Genomic DNA, 19,317 nt, shown 5'->3' with positions numbered 1-19,317 from the left:
GCACACTGATGTCACTAGGAGGCTTTCCAGGCCCCTGCCCTTTTAACTCTCAAATCCCCCACTGTCAGGACCCCATCTTCCAGCCAGCAAGGACCCCCAAACCCCACTGCAGGCAAGGGGTGTAGCTCTAGTCCGGATTCTGGAGACTGGGAGGGGGATAAGGCCAGTTATATGTGCCCGAGGCATCTGGGTTGAATAGAGCTCTGTTCTCACTATAATTGTCTGGCCTCTGTGTAGCAAATCCACTCTAATTATAATCTTTCAGTCACAAAGCATTGGCTAGCATTTTGGCATTATTAGCTATTATCTCTTTAACACAGGGTAGTTTTAGCTCTGCCTTATGTATAAGACACTGAAGTGAAGGGACCTGCCCGAGGTTATCAGCCATGGTGCACAGAATTCTCACCAAGGGCTTGTGAAGCCTCACTCTGAGTTATTTTGGGCATTTCTTCTCCAAAGGCACACAGCAGTGAGTATTCGGAGCCCAGTGCAGAGCTGCCTGGGGAGAGGGGCTCTGAAAGCCTGTTGGTGTCTGACCTTCTGGGCCTCATTGCTCAAGAAATGGCTAGCTCTGCTGTCCCTGTTGGCATGGGCTGAGTGCCATTGGAAATGCGAGTCTTGTCCTGCCCTGCCTCCCTCTGCTGCTCCCTCAGCCCCTTGCCTGGGCTGCACTAAAAGGCTGTTTTCAGAGTATACTGTATGGAACCCCACAAAGTATTCGTGGAGCCACTGAAACCCAGAAGCCTGTGGTGGAGCCCAGGTTTATATGGGGGCCCTCATTTAAGTTGGGCAGAAGGAAAGGCCAGGCAGGCGTGGACCCATGGCTGCTGAGGCCACTTGGCTACAGGCCCACATTTGGCCCATGGTCCTGCTCTACTTACCCAGTGTAAGGCCAGTGGCCACTGCCATGGCCATGCAGGTTCACATTGGATTCGGGCAGACAGTAAAGGAACAGTGGAGCCAGAAAATGGCCATTCCGTTTATTAGTCTTGTACTGGTGGACAAGCAAAGAGGCGGGGAAGACTACTTCACTTTCTCTCAGGGCTCCCAAGCCCCTCAGCACTCCAGACTCACTGGACTCACAGACCCCCACAAGCAAAACAGACTAGGCGGAAATACCCCTTCTGCAAACAAGAGCAAACAATCGGCAATTTGCAGCCTGCCACCCTGAGTGCAAGCACCACAGCCTTTTACAGACTACATACACATGGCGCTGCCCAGGCCAGTGCAAAATACAAGTGAGCAAACCTACAGCCCAACAGCCGGATCCTTGAGGATTGCTGCAGGTGAAACAGTCGATTTATTGCCTTATGAAAGGGATTGCATCAAGTGACAGAAGATATCAAGCTTTCTCTTTTTCTCTCTGGTTTCCCTCTCCTGTGTATTAAGCTATATTCTCTCATACTCTAAATGAGTCCAGTTTGCATAGAGGTGGACCTGGCTGCTGCTGGCAGTTGTAGGTGCTCTTGGCTTTCAGCCACCAACTTGTGGGGAGAGAACTTGTCTCTTTCCTGACTTCAGTGTAGGAGACTGAAGGGCTCCGACGGCTAGTCCTGGGCGACCCACTGAAACTAGAGTGATGGGGGGCTCTGATGGGCCAGCACTGAGCCACAAGCCCTCCCCCGTAGTCTGGGGAGTTGGGACCCACCCCATCAGGATGAGGAGTGGGAGAGGCAGCAAGGAAGGAAGGGAAGGGCGTCAGTGCCAGGCGGTGGGGAGGAAGGGGTGCTGGGCAGGTGCAGGCACATAGCTAGAGCTGACCTGTCCTGGGAGTGGTGGTCAGTGCCTGCTTCCGAGGGTCCCCTAGCTCATCTCCTGTCCCTGTTGTCACTGTCCTGAGACTGCTTCTGTTTGGGGGCTCTCTCTGGTGCCTCTGTGCCCTGAAGGCACTTGTTTCCGATTCCCCATTTTGCCCTGGATGTGAGCTGAAGAAGGAACAGGAGCAGGTTCCGTTTACTGGGAAATGTCTGGGTCCTGTGTCGCCCCTTCTTGGTCCCAGACCTCCTTGGCGCCGCGACCAGCCTGGGTTCCTGGTGTCAGGTGAGCTGCACCTCTCAGCCCCACCCATTTTTCATGATGCTCCAGGGAAGTCTTCCAAGATGGTCTCCTTGTCTCTCCTCCTAAAATCATACTGTTCCCTGAGCACCTGCCTTTTCTCCTCTCCACAGGTTGTCCTCACCTGTACTCTGGCTTCCTGCAGTCTCATCTCTCCCATGTAGCCCTCCTGGCTCTTGTGGAATCCCCACAGACCTTAGGTTCAGAGCCACCTGGTCTAGCCTCAAGTTACGTAACCACTCATTTATTCATTCACTCTGAAATCTGTAAGTAGAGTCTGGTGCCAGGGCCTCCCAGATGAGTGAATCCTGGCTTGTTCAGTGTTGAGTGGTAGGCTGAGCTTCCCCAAGGATCTACCTGAGCACTTGCCTGGCAGGGGCTTGCCTCTCCATCTTTCCGAGGTCAGAGTCGGCCCTCTCTAACCTACGTTGGGGCTCTCATGGACAAGAAATACCAGGGAAGCCATATCTCTTACTGGCTGTTGGCATCTTTTTTTTTTTTCACTGCCAGTCAGCTTATTCTTTCTCTGGAGGATCCCAGAGATTTGCCTACACTGTACGTGCCCACCCCCTCTGTCCCCAGTAGTTTGTTTCTCGTTGTTTGTGTTTTGGTTCCCTTTAGGGGTTTAAGTCTTCTCTCCCCTTCTGCCAGGTGAGATCTGGGCAGGCAGAGTCCACGTCTTCTGCATGTTGTCTCTCCCCTCTCCCAACACTACCTTCTGTTGGTGATGGGCTGCTACTCTAGGAGGTGCCCAGGCTGATCCTTGGACCCAGTGTGCTCAGGCCAAGTCTCCTTGGATGTGCGCTCTGTTCCTGAGCTCTCATCTTGTCTTCTCAGATTGACTGGGTGACTGTCTCGTCTCTGGGTCTTGTTCTTAGTAGATCTGTAGACAAGGAAGCTTCAGGATGTTTTTGGAGGAACTTGTCTCTGCCACGCTGCAGTCCCATGAGGAAGGGGCTCATCAGTGGAGATCCCTGAGGCTGATGCGATGTTGGGCAGCATTTGATGTTTGTGTGGCCGTTGTCTTTTCCTAGACCCTGCCTGTTGCGGGTGAGCATTCCTTAGGCTCACGATGGCAGAAACAGCCCTAATTAGCTCACGCTTGGATGAAGCAGCTGCTTTTCTCAGGTTGGGGGAACAGGCGCCGGGGAGAGACTCAGCTCCTAGTGCCCCACGCATCAGCACCCACCTGCCTGTCTGGAGAGGATCTGTCAGCCTCTCTTCCCCAGAGACCCCAGCCGATTTCTAGGCTGCTCCTCAGACACGAGTGGAGTTGCAGGGGGACAGGCTGGCACCCACCCTGCATGCCCTTTCTGGCTCAGAGGGATGCAGAGGAATGCAGGCACTTCCCATTTTATAACAGGAAAGCTGGCTCAGTGTGCTAAGTCTGCTTTGAACCTTGAAGCTGGTGCCTCTGGTAGGAACAGATGGGTGGGCGATCTAGGACTCACTCGGGCCCCATTACTGTGCCATTCTGCCAGCATTTATGGAGTGCCTACTGTATACCACGGCCTCCCTACAAGCAGCAGTGTGCACCAAGAGCCAACTCCCTCTGATTTGTCTACAGCCTGCCTCATTCTCCAGTATGCCATGAGGACCCCTGCCAAGGTTGGGGGTTGGCAGCAACAGGTGTTTTACAGGTCTCCGGGGAGCTGGTGCCATGCTAAGGCAAGGCAGCCAGAGCTTGGTGGAGACTTGGTACCCTTTGTGGGCTGTCTGACCTCTGCCCTTGCCCCTCCCCTTGCTGCTAGCCTCAGGCTTGTTATGTGCCTGCTCTTTTTTTCTGCAGCTTCAAAAGTGGAGTGAGGGAGCCCTGACCTGCCTCAAGGGCCTAACTACATAGGTCGCTGTATATGGCACTTCTTAATTGATCACTAATTTGATCTAAGAAAGCAAGGATTCTTAAAAAGGATGCCTGCTGGGGTTCCCAGCCATGGGAACCTGCCTGGCACCCCACCCTAATGGAGGACTCACCCTCCAGGCCCCAGCATCTTTTTATCTAGGAGGGCTGTGCTTGAAATGTTTGTTTGAAACTCATTACTTCTTCTCCTGCCTAGAATGGGGAGAGGAGTTTCAGAGGCAGCTCTTGCTTCTGAGTGTTTTAGCATTGCCTGCTTGTTGGTTGGCACAGTCATGGTTGTGTATGTGTGTTTATTCATTTATTCCCTAGTGTCCAAGGTCCTGTGACATGGGAGGCTCTGTGCTAAACACTGAGGAACAGGGCTAGAGAAAATCACAGTATCTGCTCTCATCGAGGGGAGGGTCTGGTGGGGAGCACCGGGTTGCTTCTGATTTAGGATCTGTGTAGGGGTTCAGAGGCTCCCTGGATCTCGTGCTTTCTTCTTCCTTTCCTCCCACAAGTGTGTACTCCACCCAGGAGAGAAGAATGGTTCCCTGCCCCTAGGGCCCGTTAGTAATTGTCCCCCAGTGTGTGATGTGCCTGCGATCACGGGCACTGAAGGAGGAGCAGCCAACACTGGTGCGGGGAACATGGAAGAAGGCTTTCCATGGGAAGGGCACTGAAGCACCTTTAGCATCGGAATGATCTTAAAATGGTAGAAGTGATTTTCCTTCTCAGGTCACCCCAGTCAGGGCGTGGGAGACTGGCATGGGGGCACTTGGCCCTGTCATCTGTGCCATAGGTCATTGTACCCCGGTGGATCCAGACTAATTAGTCTCCGTTTCCCATCTAAGTTCTAGCTTGTCCAGGGTGGGGGGCCCTCCCCCCACCTTGTATGGTTTGTTTCTCCCCAGGGATGGCTGGTGTGGTGTCACCCCTAACCACCCAGATCCCAGACTGGGCACAGGGTGTTGCCCCAAGTTGGTGAATAGGGGCAAAGTCATGCTTTCTTGTGCTTCCCCCCACAGCAACCCAAAGGTCCAGGTGGAGGCCATCGAAGGGGGAGCCTTGCAGAAGCTGCTAGTCATCCTGGCTACGGAGCAGCCTCTTGCTGCAAAGAAGAAGGTGGGTTTCTGCTCTCTTTCCCCTGCCCAGCCCCAACACCCGTGGAGCTTGGAAGGCACAGGTCCCTTTCCAGATAGTGCATGTCACCCTGGGGACCTGAGTAGCCATCTGCTGGGTCGCATAGGGGAGTGGTCCCACTCATCAAAAGCAGCACAGACACATGCCGAGGCATATAGAGGCCTGGGTGTAGCTCCCACGGTGTGGTTTTGGGTCCCACACCCTGGCTTTCTGCAGTAGGCCTCCATTTGTCCGCTGGGTGATGGTTAAGGTGTCTGACATCTCTGCAGGCTCTCCTAGACCCGGTTCTGGGCTGTAGCTGCCCCTGAGGGTAGTAGGTGGAGGGAGGATGAATGGGAGCTGGGTTGGGGTAGCTGGAGCACCTCCAGCTGCCTTTTCTGGGCTTTGGGGCTGGGCTAACTCTATATGGCTCCTCACCTGTCTGGATCTGCACCATCCCAGGTCCTGTTTGCGCTGTGCTCCCTACTGCGACACTTTCCCTATGCCCAGCAGCAGTTCCTGAAGCTGGGGGGCCTGCAGGTCCTTAGGAGCTTGGTGCAGGAGAAGGGCACAGAGGTGCTGGCCGTGCGTGTGGTCACCTTGCTCTACGATTTGGTCACTGAGAAGGTGAGTGCCGGGCCTGCCCTGCCTCCCTCTCACTTTGCTTTGTGTTCACTTCTGGCTGTTTGATCCAACTCCCTCCCATGTCTTCCATCCATCCATCCATCCCTTTATCCTCACTGGAAAGTGCTCTGAAACAAACATGCCAGTCCTGAGCTAGGCAGACAGGGATGCTGTGGGGTCCGGCTCAGGACTCCGAACCCAGGATTTGTGAGATGTCAGAGAGGATGTCTTGTGCAAAATGACTGTTGAGCTGAAATGTGAAGTCTGGAGAGGAGGGGAAAGGGAGGGTGCAGGCAGTGGCCAGAACAAAGTGTGTGGGCCCAGGATCAGCGTGATCAAAGGCCAGAAATAGCCAGGATCAGCCCTTCGTTGAGTGAAGGTTATTTGGCTGAAGCATAGGGCGGGTGATGAGGAGCAGGTGAGATGGAGCAGCTGTGTCTAGGAGCCATCACAGCAGCTGGGAGACCAAGGAGCCAAGGGCTGGAATGATGCTGAATCTCAGGATTCTAGAAACCCGGAGTTGCCTACTGTGGGAGCTTTGGTTCTGGGCGGGGGCTCAGAATGGCCACTCTGGAAGGCCCTGGGGACCCCAGGTGCTTGCCACCTGGAGGAGACTTGGTATTCAGCCCCTTTTATCTTTGTGAGCCTAAAAAGTGTCTTAATTAGGGAGAGAGAAAGCCAGCCAGGCCTGGATTCTTAGTTCAGTGGCTGCGGAGAGCACTGGCAAGGCTTTCTCCGCAGCCATCTCAGGCCACGCTCTCCCCAGAGCAGAGCTGGCAGCCTCCGGAACCGCTGCCCAGTGTCAGAGGCCGAGGGCCCTGCCTGCTGCCTGCCCCCCCCCCCCCCGTGCTGTGCTGACAGGGCTGTCCATTGTTGCTTCTCTGTCAGCTATTGCTTTTGTGTGTGCTCGCCCTCTCTCTGTGCCTCTATGCCTCAGCCTCTCGGCCTGTCTCTCAGTCGGTTTCTCTCTTGCTCTCTCCGCACCCCTCCCCCTGCCTCCTTTAAGCTGCAGAAACCTGGTTTCTCGGAACAGCAGGCAGCCACGCAGCCTCACATCCAATTAATAAGGCCCAGGCCCAGCCGACACCCTGGGAGTTGGCCAACGAGCCTGGACAAGGACTTGCACATTGGCTAGAGAAACTCATCTTCCTGTGTTGTCTTGGGTGACTCTTCACTGCTCCCAGCCTTGGCATGGTGGGCACTGACATTGGCACATCTCTGGAGTGACACTGGGCTGTGTTGCCAAGGTTGCCCTGAGTCAGCCGGCCTGGGAGCCTGCCTTTGAGCCCTTGGGGTGCTGTGAAGACGAGGAAGGGACCTGGTGTCTCTCCACAAACAGTGCAGGGACAGCCACACTCCTGCATCAGAGAGCGTTGGGACAGCTATGAGCATGCTCTATGCTGGGGGCAGTCAGGGCCTCTCTGCCAGCTTCCTCAGAAGGAGCGAAGAACTAGCCAAAGTGGGGGATGGGTTGTGAGCTTCTGAAGGTGCAAGTGTGTCAGGTTGTCATTGGGGGTACAGGTCCGCTGGGGGGGGCAGCAGCTGAACTGCAGGATTACCCTGGGAAGTGTGGGCCCTCCTCTGACCATGGTGCTTGCAGGGATGGGTGCCTGCCTGCGGTCGGTAGCCCACATGCCTCATGCAGCTGAAGGGCCACAGGATGATCCACCCGCTAGTTCCTTCTGCAGGTGTTGACTGGGGGCCCTGTCTGGCACTGTGCCCGCCCCTGGCCCCTGCCATCCTGGTGCTTTCAGGCAGACACTTACCAGAGAGAGACTCATCAGAGCATGTAGGCTGTGATGGCTATGATCAGCTCCTTGGCCTCTTCTGGGGAGTCGGGAGGGCTGAGATCTGAGGGGTGAGTTAAGTTAACTGGGGAGTCGGGTTGGGTGAGAGTATGCCTCAGAGGGGGAGCTTGCACCCACAAAGGCAGAGGCAGTGTGACAGGTGCCAGAGTGCAGGCATGTGGGGGCATGAGGCCAAGTGCGGGCAGGGGCAGATCCTGCGGGACCTCAGAGTCCCAGGGAAGAGACTTAGCCTTTATTTCTTTATTTTTTTAATTTTACTTATTGAATTTAGAGAGAGGATAGGGAGAGAAAAAGGTGTTGGGAGGAGCAGGAAGCATCAACTCGTAGTAGTTGCTTCTTGTATGTGACTTGACTGGGCAACCTCAGGGTTTTGAACCGGAGACCTCAGCATTCCAGCTCAATGCTTTATCCACTGTGCTAGCACAGGTCAGGCAGGGACCTAGTGTTTATAATTAGAAATACCATGCTGCAAGGGGCTTGGGGCCGGGCAGCACCGTCGGCCACCAGAGGACTGGAGGAGGCAGGCTGGGAGTCGGAGGCAATGGACTGCACAAGTGCAGTGAGGAGCAAGGGCGCATGGCGCAGAGCCGGGGTGTGTTTTGAAGGTGGGGGTGGCAGGAATCAGGGTTAGGGTAGGAAAGGACTGCCATACCCCTCTCAGCCCTTTTTGTCCCAGCACGGTGACCCCTGCCCCTCCCCAGCTTCTTCCCCCAGCCCTAATGGGCCCTAAGGCCATCAAGTGGTCTACTGTGGCCCCTGATCTTTCCTGGACTTCCCTTTTGCCCTCTCTGTTCCCTGTGCCTCATTCTTCACCGAAGTTAGGGCAGAGACTCCGTTCTTCTTGCAGGTACATATAGTATAGCCCCTATGGGCCATGTCCGCCCTGGCCAGCCCTGCTCCTGTATAGCCTTCTCTGATACTTGAAATAAGCTGCTAACCTGTCAAGGTTCAGGGGTTTGTTTCCTTTCCCATCTATGCCGGCAGCCCAGCAGGAGTGGTTCCCACAGTGTTCTGCTGATGGGCTGGGTTTCTGAAACAAACCGAGCGTATGACTTACTGTTACTGCCCAAACTTTCCTCAGCTCCCCAGACCCTCAGCATACAGGCCACCCTTCTTGGAGGAGTGCCAGGGCTCTGTGTGTTCTTTGTCCCATTGTCCAGCATAAGCTGCCATTCTTCAAAATGAATTGGGCCCGGGCCTATTGTTGCAACCCTCCTGTGTGTGGACCCTCCACTCCATCCTAGTGCACTTGGGCAATTCACACTTAACCCTCAAGACTCAGGGAAATGCCAAACTTCCCTGTCCCTGTTCCTCACCCCTCTGAGGGTGTGGTTTTCTAGTGGTGGTAATGATGACCGTGTTGCTGATCTAGCTAACACTTGAGGAGGTGTAGATGGTGTAGTAATACATGGGATTGGAGCTTGCACTGTTGGGTGTGCTGTGTGTGCTGGCCACTGGCTGCATGTTCCCTATTGCTTTGTCCTCCCAACAGTCCTGAGGGGTTCCTTGTCTCCATGTAAGAGATGACGACATTGGGTCTTAGGGAAGCTAAGTGCTGGTCCAAGATCATCAGCTATCAGTAGTGGGGCAGAAATTTGAACCCAGACTGTCTGCCTCCACACTATGCTGCTGGACTAAATTTATCATGCTCTTTAGGAATTATTCAGTTATGTTTTATTCTCCTGCTAGACCCAGAGCTCCTAAAGGACAGAGTCAGTTTCTCCAGCATCTGGCACATTGCACAGTTGTTCTGAGTGGATGGATGGACAGATAGGTGGATGGGGAATATGTGTGAAGTGTGAATCCTGCTGGCCTTCTCCCATGAAGGGCCTTTGAGGTCCAAGGGAATGAAGGAGGAGGACTCACGCTCACAGGTCAGCCACATGCTTTCACATCTGAAGGGCAAAGCTGACTGTTGTGTGTGTTCTCTCCTCCCCGCGTCACCCTGGTACCTGGCCATGCGGATGGCAGATGTTTGCCGAGGAGGAGGCCGAACTGACCCGGGAGACGTCCCCAGAGAAGCTGCAGCAGTATCGCCAGGTGCAACTCCTGCCAAGCCTACGAGAACAAGGCTGGTGCGAGATCACTGCCCACCTGCTGGCACTGCCTGAACATGATGCCCGGGAAAAGGTACTGCAGACACTGGGTGCCTTCCTGGTCACCTGCCGGGACCACTACCATCAGGACCCTGAGCTCAGCAGGAGGCTGGCCAGTCTGCAGGCTGAATACCAGGTGCTAGCCGCCCAGGAGCTCCGAGACGGTGAGGATGAGGGCTACTTCCGGGAACTGCTCGGCTCTATCGACAGTTTGCTGACAGAGCTGAGATGAGTGGCCCTGGACGCTGGGACTGAACTGGAGTGCTACTGGGAAGGCTGAGAGGTCCCAGCTTGGATGGGTTCTTCAGGAAACAGCAGGCAGGATGGAGGACTTCCCTACTGGGGTCTGGGCATCAGCTGGGCTGTGCTGGGTTGGCCATTAAATGGAGACATGAAGGCCATGCTCTGTGTGTCTACTGTGTGTCTGTGCAGACTGGGCACAGCTCTGTGGGCTTAGGTGGGTCAGTGTGAGAGATCCCTAAGGGTCCCTGGTGACCATCTTCATATTTAGCCGAGGGCATCTAGTAACAGGCCCCATCGGGAAGGATCTGGGCTCAGGAACTGGAAAACCCAGCCTGATTCCTCATATGTCAAAGGGTGAACTGTTTTGTTCTTAGTTCTTAAAGGGTGAACTGTTAAATGAGAGCAAATGAGCATAAGGATGACCCCCGTGCCTGGCACCTGTGCTGTCCCTTCCCGACCCTGCTGTGACAGGGGGACAGGGGGACTGGGGGGCTGGGGGACTATCTCCCTGCCCTGTTGCCCGTGTATAGGGGTAATAACTTCGAGGTGCTGGCCCTGGCAGAGGGAGCCTGAGGGCATCACCACATGCAGTGATGCTGTATCAGCCTGGGCAGCTGCTGGCTGGGCTGAGTGATTGGTGCTGGGCCTGGGTGGTGGGCGATGCTGTGGGTGGCTTGCTGCACTCTGGAGGCCCTTGGTTGGAGGCCTCACGGTGCCCTTACTCCTCCTCTTTGTCCATGCTGAACTGGGCAGAGCCCAAGAGGCAGCCTCTGAAGCGGGTTGTGGAGGGCAGCTGAGTCTGACAAGTCCTGGCCCCCACCCTAGAGAGGCTGGGAGCCTGCTGCAGGTTGCCATGACAACCCCGGCTCTGGGCCTTCCTGATTTGGATTCTGGTGCATTTATCAGCCTTTCCCAATGCACCAGAGACTCACTCCTGCTGCTCAGAGCCCCTCCAGCCTGCGTGTAGTAAACTCATCCTGGCCTTGTATGTAGAAATCTCAGTGTCACTGAACTGAGGGGAAACTGAGGCCCAAAGAAACATGGGGTAGTGGGTGGCTTACTTCCCTGCAGTCCCTTTGCTCAGCCTCAGACCTTCTCCTGCTCAGCCCATGCCTGAGCACACAGGAGGGTTGGGAGGGGCTGCTGCCTGCACAGAGCCCTCCCCGGAGGGCAGGAGGAAGCAGGGGCCTATTTCCCCGGGGCCGGGAGCCTCCGGTGTCCGGCAGAGCAGGGATCAGACCCAAGGTCTGTCAGGTATTGGATACTGCCTCACTGCCTTTAAAATCTCTCAAAAGCTTTCAAAGTACACTTTATAGATGAGAAAATCATGGCCCAGAGAGACTAAATGATCTACGGTCACACAGCTTGTGAGTGGCCGAGCTGGGGGGTGCTGGGCTGCCCATGCTGCGGAAGGCGTGCATGCGCAGTTCAGAAGGGAAGGGTGCGTATGGGGACAGCAGGGACAGAGGGCAGGAGGGCGGCAGGGCAGGGCTGGCTTCAGAGTGGAGGTGCTGGGGCCTGGCTGAGGCCAAAGTCAAGAGTCACTTTAAAGATGGGGTCAGCAGATTCTGCAGGTGGATTTGAAAAAAGGCGGAAGGTGAGGCGTCGGGAGACACGGAGAGCTTGGGTTTGGGGCCGAGTCGGGTCTGGGCTTCATCCTGGCAGAGGTGAGCCCCGAAGCAGGTGTGCTTTGAGCAGGGCCGGCAGGAATGTGGGGAGCTGGGGAAGGAGACCCTATGAGACCCAGGGGTACTCTCTAGCTGGGGCTGGGGATCCCCAGGGCCCTTGAGTCCTCTGTAACTACCAGGGTCTGATCTGGGATACGGAAGGGGTCTCCTTGGAAGGAGTACACTAGTAAAGGTCAATTGTAGACCTCTTCTCCCTTCTGGGATGCTACAGAAAAGGGACTTGGGCCATGAGCTCTTAGATGGTGGGTGGTCCCTAGGGCCAAGGAAAGAGCATCTGGGTCTGTGGTGAGGGAAACTAGGTTAGCGCCAGGGTGCTGAACCCACAGGCCGGGGCATTGGGACTGCTGTTGCCTTCCTCTGGCATTGCATACAAACAAGTCATCGGGATGATGGAGTTGGTTCTGTAGGGTGTTCTCTCTGGCCTCATCCAGGTTCGTGCTGGGCCTCTAACCCCCCCCCCCCCCCCAGGAGACAGGCGGCAGCGTGAGCCAGGGCTTGGGCTCAGGTTGCTTGGGAGTGGGTTCTGATTGCACCAGTTCATCCCTAACTCTTGTCTGCAGGTCTAGAAGGAGCCCTTCTTTGCTTCCCCTGGAGTGCCATCCTGGGAACTGTGGCCAAGGAGTGTGACCTGGGTTTGATGTTAAGCAGGAAATTGGAATGGGGGAGTCCCAGACACCAGTACTGGGGGCGATGTGACTTCTTCATGCCAGGCACAGGCTGCCTTCCTCTTCCCGCCCCTCTCTCTCTGTGGGGCTGCAGGCTCTTGGCCTTATGGCAAAGACTAGCTGAGAGCTGAGACTTGCTGACACCTCACAGGCTCTGGCTGATTGTTGGGTCCCAGCTCCTGGACTGGGCTGAACCAGGACCTCTGTGTGGGATGACACGTGGAGGTGGGTTGGTGGCCGTAAGTCCCCCATCCCATCACTGAGCAGGCTTGGTTTTTAATAATTAACTTGTTCATTCATTTTTTCACTCAAATTGTAGGGGGTTTTGTGTGTGTGCGTGTGTGTGTGTGTGTGTGTGTGTGTGACAGAGACAGACAGAGAGAGGGACAGATAGGGACAGACAGGAAGGGAGAGAGATGAGAAGCATCAGTTCTTTGTTGTGGCACCTTAGTTGTTCATTGATTGCTTTCTCATATGTGCCTTGACTGGGGGGCTACAGCAGACTGACTGACTGACCCCTTGCTCAAGCCAGCAACCTTGAGCTTAAGCTGGTGAGCCTTGCTCAAACCAGATGAGCCTGCGCTAAAGCTAGTGACCTCAGGGTCTCGAACCTGGGTCCTCCGCATCCCAGTCCAATGCTCTATCCATTGCGCCACCGCCTGGTCAGGCTCATATTGTGTTTATTGAGCACTTACTCAGTGTTAGGCCCCAGGGTTCTGAGATTAGTAAGTCATAGGCTCTGCTGTCAGGCAGCTCACAGTCTGGTGGGCGAGGCAGTTACAGTGTGACGTGTATGTGATGGGGGAAGCCTTGGTCTATTGGAGGCAAGGAGTCCCCTGACCTAGTTGAGGAGGTCAGGGAAGGCCTCTCAGAACTGGTAGTAGCCAAACTGAGACCTGACAGATGTTTGGAAAATAAGCCCGGTGAAATGGAAAAGGATTCAGCCATAGGAAGAATAGGAAGGCCTGAGGTCAGGGAATGGTCCATTTGAGGAACCCACAAGTTCTGTAGCTGGAGGAAGCGATGGGGGTGAGGGGTCCGTGGCCCAAGGTAGAGCAACGGGGTCAAGGGGACCACATTCTCCAGTGCCTTGTTAGCCTTGCCAAGGAGTGTGCCCTGAACCTGATGGAGCCAGGAGCCAAGGGGAGGGTTTTATGCATTCTCCTGCCTTCTTATTCATTAATTCATTCACAAAACAAATCTGATTTAGGACTAACTAGGAGCCAGGCACTGTTCCAGGGCATGAAGTGGTAAGTACCAGAGAGGGGTACATCTGCCCATGACAGATAAGTATATAATATGAGCCTGACCAGGTGGTGGTGCAGTGGGTAGAGCATCGAACTGGGATGCAGAGGACCCAGGTTTGAAACCCCGAGGTTGCTGGCTTGAGAGCAGGCTCACCAGCTTGAGCGTGGGGTTGCTGGCTTGAGTGTGGGATCATAGACATGACCCCATGGTCAGTGGCTTGAGCCCAAAGGTCACTGGCTTGAGCAAGGGCTCACTCACTCTGCTGGAGCCCCCCCCCCTCCCGTCAAGGCACGTATGAGAAAGCAATCAATGAACAACTAAGGAGCCACAACGAAGAATTGATGCTTCTCATCTCTCTCCCTCATATCTGTCTGTCCCTATCTGTCCCTCTCTCTGTCTCTGTCACACACACAAGAAAAAGTATATAATGTGATGCTAGGCAAGGAGTGCTAAAAGAAATGAGAACTGAAACACGAGGAGAGGCAGAGTGTTAGGGTGCTAGGGAAGGCCCCCCCAATGAGAAGCGGTGTGAATAGAAGGAAGCAAGGCCATGAGTAGTGGAGATAGAGGAAGTGCCTTGCAGACCAAGGGGATGCAGATGCAAAAGTCTTCACGAGGAACATGGCTGGGGGTTAGAAGAAAAGCAAGAGTCAGTGGCAGGGAGAAGAGGAAGCAATAAGTGAAGGGCAGACCTGGGCAGCTGTAGTAAAAACGTGAGTTTTTTTTGTATTTAGTGAAAGGAGGGAAGGCAGAGAGAGACTCCTGTGTGTACCCTGACTGGAATACTCCCGGAAAGCCCACTAGGGGACGATGCTCTGCCTATCTGGAGCCCTTGCTCCATTGCAACTGGAGCCATTTTTTAGCACCTAAGATGGAGGCCATGGAGCCATCCTCAGTGCCTTGGCTGCAGGAAGGGTGGAGAAGAGAGAGAAAGAGAGATAAGCGAGAGGGTGGAGGATGGAGAAGCAGATGGGCGCTTCTCCTATGTGCCCTGACTGGGAATCGAACCCAGGATATCTACATGCTGGGCTGATGCTCTACCACTGAGCCAACTGGCCAGGCCAGGAACACGAGTTTTTTCTTTGCATCGGAGCCATAGAGAGTTGAGAGCAGAGAAGAGACTTGATAGGACTGACATTTGAACAGATTGGTGTTGCTGTGCTGAGAAGAGACAACAAAGAGGCAGGGATGGAATCAAAAGCCCAGTGCAGGGTCTGCTGCGGAACCCAGGTGAGGGCTGATGAGGTTTGAGCCAGAGCGATGGTCATAGGGCAGTGGGACGTGCTCAGAGTGCTGGTGTATTTCAAAGGTGGAACTGAGAGGATGTGCAGACTCACTGCGTGTGGCATGTGAGGAAGGGAAGGGTCAGTGATGCCGCCTCACTTGGGCTTGAGCAAATCGGCCTCTGGTGGTGGTGTTTCCAGAAGTGGAAAAGGAAAAGGTAGAAGGAAAAGATTGCGACTTTACGGTAGACATTGTTTGATGTAGTTTTATTGAGATGTCAGTTGGACATTGAAGTGGAGGTGTTGACTAGGCAGCTGGAGAAAGAGTTGGGGCCTAGGGAAGAAGAGGTCACATGTGAAGACAGACAAGGAAGCAGTATGTGCTGGAACCAGCTCAGCAACCTGTAAGCCATGTGGGTCTCAGAAACACTGTGAGCTGATTGATTGTTAAGCACAGCCATTATTAAAAATCAAGTAATGTAAACTTACAATTAACGTATTAAAAAAGCAAAGGCAATTTAAAAAAAATTAGAAGAGCAAACCAAACCCAAAGAAAGGATAAGTGGAAATAATAAAGAGCAAAAGCCAATAAAGTTGAAGACAAAATACCTTGAGGAAATTAATGAAATGAAAATATGGTGCTTTGAAAAAAGAAGACACAAATTTACCAATATCAGGAATTAAAGAGGGGCTATCACTCTAGACCCTATGAGCATTAAAAGTGACTACTATGAACAATGCTAGGTCCATAATTTTGACAACTTAAAAGAAAAGATGAGCCCTGGCCAGTTGGTTCAGTGGTAGAGCATCAGCCCAGCATGTGGAAGTCCTGGGTTCAATTCCCGGCCAGGGCACACAGGAGAAGTGCCCATCTGCTTCTCTACCCTTCCCCTTCTCCTTTCTCTCTCTTTCTTCTCCTCCCACAGCCAAGGCTCCATTGGAGCAAAGTTGACCCGGGCGCTGAGGATGGCTCCATGGCCTCTGCCTCAGGCACTAGAATGGCTCCAGCTACAACACAGCAGCAACAGCCCAGAAGGGCAGAGCATCGCCCCCCAGTGGGCATGCCAGGTGGATCCCGGTCGGGCACATGTGGGAGTCTGTCTGCCGCCCCCCACTTCTCACTTTGGAAAAATACAAAAAAATAAAAAATAAAAGAAATGATGGACCAAGGACCAATTCCTTGAAAAACAATCTTTCATTGTATTAGTTTTCTATTGCTTCTATAACAAACTAGCATTATTATCTTAAGGTTTTATAGGTCAGGAATCTGACAGTTTTCACAGTGTAAAAAAGCCATCAACAGGACTGCATTCCTTCCTGTCAGCTTGCCTTTTCCAGCTCCTATAAGCGGCCTGCATTCCTTGGCTTGTGAACCCTTCCTCTTTCTTCAAAGCCAGCAAAAGCAAGTTCAATTCTCATATGACATCACTCTCATAGATTCTTCTGCCTATCTTTTCCACTTTAAGGCTCCTTATGATAACATTGGGCCCACTGGGATAATGCAGAATAATCTTTATTTTTTAAATTAATTAATTAAAATTTTTTTTTGTATTTTTTTCAAAATGAAAGAGGGGGGAGTCAGACAGACTCCCACATGCAACCAACCAGGATCCACCCGTCATGCCCACTAGGGGGCGGTGCTCAGCCCCCTGGGGTGTTGCTCCCCTGCAATTGGTGCCATTCTAGTGCCTGAGGCAGAGGCCATGGAACCTTCCTCAGCACCTGAGCCAACTTCTCTCCAGTGGAGCCTTGGCTGTGGGAGGGGAAGAGAGAGAGAGAGAGAGAGAAAGGAGAGGAGGAAGAGTGGAGAAGCAGATGGGCGCTGCTTCTGTGTACCCTGGTTGGGAATTGAATCCGGATCTTCCACATGCCAGGCCGATGGTCTACTGCTGAGCCAACTGGCCAGGGCCTAATGTGTTTATTTTTAAATCATCTGATGTGCAACCTTAATTCCCCTTTGCCATGTAGCATAACATAGTCACAGATTCCAGGGAGTGCAGTGTGGACATCTTTGGGAAGCCATTGTTCTGCCTCCCACAGACAGTATACCAAAGCTCACTCAAGAATAAATAGATATCCTTTATAGTCCTGTATCTATGAAAGAAATTGAATTCTTAGTTTAAAATATTCTCACAAAGGAAACTCTAAACTGAAGATTTCATTGGCACGTTTCCCCAAATACCAATTCTATACAATCTCTTTCTGAAAATAGAAGAAAATAATCCTAAACTCATTTAATGAGGCCAGCATTACTCTGACACCAATACCAGAAAAAAAGATATTAAAAGAAAAGAACTTTAGGCCCTGGCTGGTTTGCTCAGTGCATAGAAGATCATCCTGGCACACCAGGTTGTGGGTTTGATCCCTGTCAGGGACATACAAGAAGCAACCAATGAACTCACAACTAAATGAACAACTAAGTGGAATGAGTTGATGCTCCCCCCTCCCTCTTTCTCAAATCAATGGAAAAAATTAAAAAGAAAAAGAAACTCTACGGAACAATACCCCTTAGAAGCAACAAGCAGGAGAGGGGTGGGGGGGGAGAGCTTGGAGACTGTAGTAAGGACTTCAGATTTTTCTAAGGTTCCTGTCAAAATCCTTTGATGCTCAACTCCACAGAATAATAGCAAATCAAATTTAGCGATACAGTGGTGGGCAAAAGTAGGTTTATAGTTACTCATTTGGAAAAGACATGCAGGTTATGAATATTACAATAACTTTATTAACTCAAAAAAAGGTCATAGTGCAAGTATAAACCTACTTTTGCCCATCCCTATATATGAAAGGATGCTACTTCATCTCCAAATGGGGTTTATCCTAGAAATGGAAGGCTAGTTCAATTCAATTCCCATATTAACAGACTGCAGCAGCGATTTTTAACTGGTGTGCCCCACCAGTTAAATTTTTAATCATGAAATACCTTTTTAGCCAGGGGCACTAGCCTCTTTTCCCTTAGATTGTCAAATAAAAAAATGACAACAGCCAACACAACATTTGGTGTCAGTGTATCAAAATTAAACCTTTTTATGTCAGATCAGCAAAATACATTTTTTGGTATGCTGCAAAATTTTAGTATTTAGTTTATGTGTGCCATGAGGTGAAAAGGTTGAAAATCACCGGGCTACAGAAGAAAAAGCCACATGATCATCTCAATAGATGGCAGAAAAATATTTGACAGAATTCGATATTCATTTATAATAAAACGTCTCAGCAAATTAGGAATAGAAGGAAACTCCTTAACCTGATGAAGGGAAACCACATAAAACCAGCTTTTTCCCTAAGATTGGGAACAAGGCAAGAATGCCCACTCACCTCTCCTTTTCAATATTGTTCCAGAAGTCCTGGGCAGTGCAGTAAGGCAAGAAAATGAAATAAAAGGCATACAGATTATAAAGAAGAAGTAAAATGGTCTCTGTTGACAGATGACATGATTGTCAATGTGACAGATCCCATGAAATGTACAAGAATTTCTAACAATGAGTTTATCAAGGTCACAAAATATAAGGTTAATATACAGAAATCAATTGTATTTCTATATACTACCAATCAAATATTGAAAATGAAATTAAACAATACCATTTATAATAAACAGACATGAAATATGTATAAATCTGGCAACATGTGCAGTATTTTAATGCTGAAAAGTAAAGAACACTGATGCAGCAAATTTAAATAAATGGAAAGACACATTGAGTTCATGGTCAGAAGACTCAATACTGTTAAAATGTCAGTCCCCCCAGAATTGACCTGTCAAATCAATGCAATCCCAACAGGAACTTTTTAGCTATCACAAGTCTGATCTGAAATTTATATGAGCCCTGGTCAGCTGGCTCAGTGGATAGAGCATTGGCCCAGCTTATGGATGTCCTCCGTTCGATTCCCAGTCAGGGTACACAGGATCTGCCTCTCCCCCCATATAAGCAGTTGAACACAGATTTTTATTATTATTATTATTATTATTATTTTTTACAGAGGCAGAGATAGGGACAGACAGGAACGGAGAGAAGCATCAATCATCAGTTTCTCGTTGCGCGTTGCGACTTCTTAGTTGTTCATTGATTGCTTTCTCACATGTGCCTTGACCGTGGGCCTTCAGCAGACCGAGTAACCCCCTGCTGGAGCCAGCGACCTTGGGTCCAAGCTGGTGAGCTCTTTGCTCAAGCCAGATGAGCCCGCGCTCAAGCTGGCGACCTCGGAGTCTCGAACCAGGGTCCTTCCGCATCCCAGTCCGACGCTCTATCCACTGCGCCACCACCTGGTCAGGCTTTTTTTTTTTTTTTTTTTTTTTTTTTTTTAAATCTTAAACTCCTCAAAGTGGGCTTGCTTTTTTTTTTTTTTTTTAAAGGTTTAGTCTTTTTTTTTAAAATTTTTAATTTTATTTTTTATTTATTCATTTTTAGAGAGGAGAGAGAGAGACAGACAGACAGAGAGACAGAGACAGAGAGAAAGAAGGGGGGAGGAGCTAGAAGCATCAACTCCCATATGTGCCTTGACCAGGCAAACCCAGGGTTTTGAACTGGCGACCTCAGCATTTCCAGGTCGACGCTTTATCCACTGCGCCACCACAGGTCAGGCTGAACACAGATTTTAAACTCTCCCTTCTCACCCTTTCCCCTCCTGCAGCCAGTGGCCCAATAGGTTTTAGCATCAACCCCAGGCACTAACGATAGCTTAGTTGGTGCGTCAGCCTCACGTGCTAAAAATA

General features: G+C 51.7%; 1 protein-coding gene across 4 annotated transcripts in view; it reads left to right on the top strand.

Annotated features, from left to right (window-relative positions):
- SIL1 (SIL1 nucleotide exchange factor) overlaps positions 1 to 9,962 on the top strand; it is a 349,165-nt gene extending 339,203 nt beyond the window's left edge. For 2 of the 4 annotated variants that reach the window (XM_066343118.1, XM_066343117.1), the window contains exons 8-10: positions 4,924 to 5,020; positions 5,480 to 5,644; positions 9,421 to 9,962. In XM_066343118.1, coding sequence (XP_066199215.1) covers positions 4,924 to 5,020; positions 5,480 to 5,644; positions 9,421 to 9,777 — 619 coding nt within the window. In that variant the 3' untranslated portion in view covers positions 9,778 to 9,962. The remainder of the gene's footprint in view (positions 1 to 4,923; positions 5,021 to 5,479; positions 5,645 to 9,420) is intronic. The other 2 variants (XM_066343119.1, XM_066343120.1) reach the window with 2 other exon arrangements.
- The last annotated feature ends 9,355 nt before the right edge of the window (positions 9,963 to 19,317 follow it).

The sequence above is a fragment of the Saccopteryx leptura genome, chromosome 6, assembly GCF_036850995.1.
Source record: "Saccopteryx leptura isolate mSacLep1 chromosome 6, mSacLep1_pri_phased_curated, whole genome shotgun sequence".
Lineage (NCBI taxonomy): Eukaryota > Metazoa > Chordata > Mammalia > Chiroptera > Emballonuridae > Saccopteryx > Saccopteryx leptura.
The sequence above is the reverse complement of the archived record's forward strand: the minus strand, read 5'-3'. Positions and strand labels throughout refer to the sequence as shown.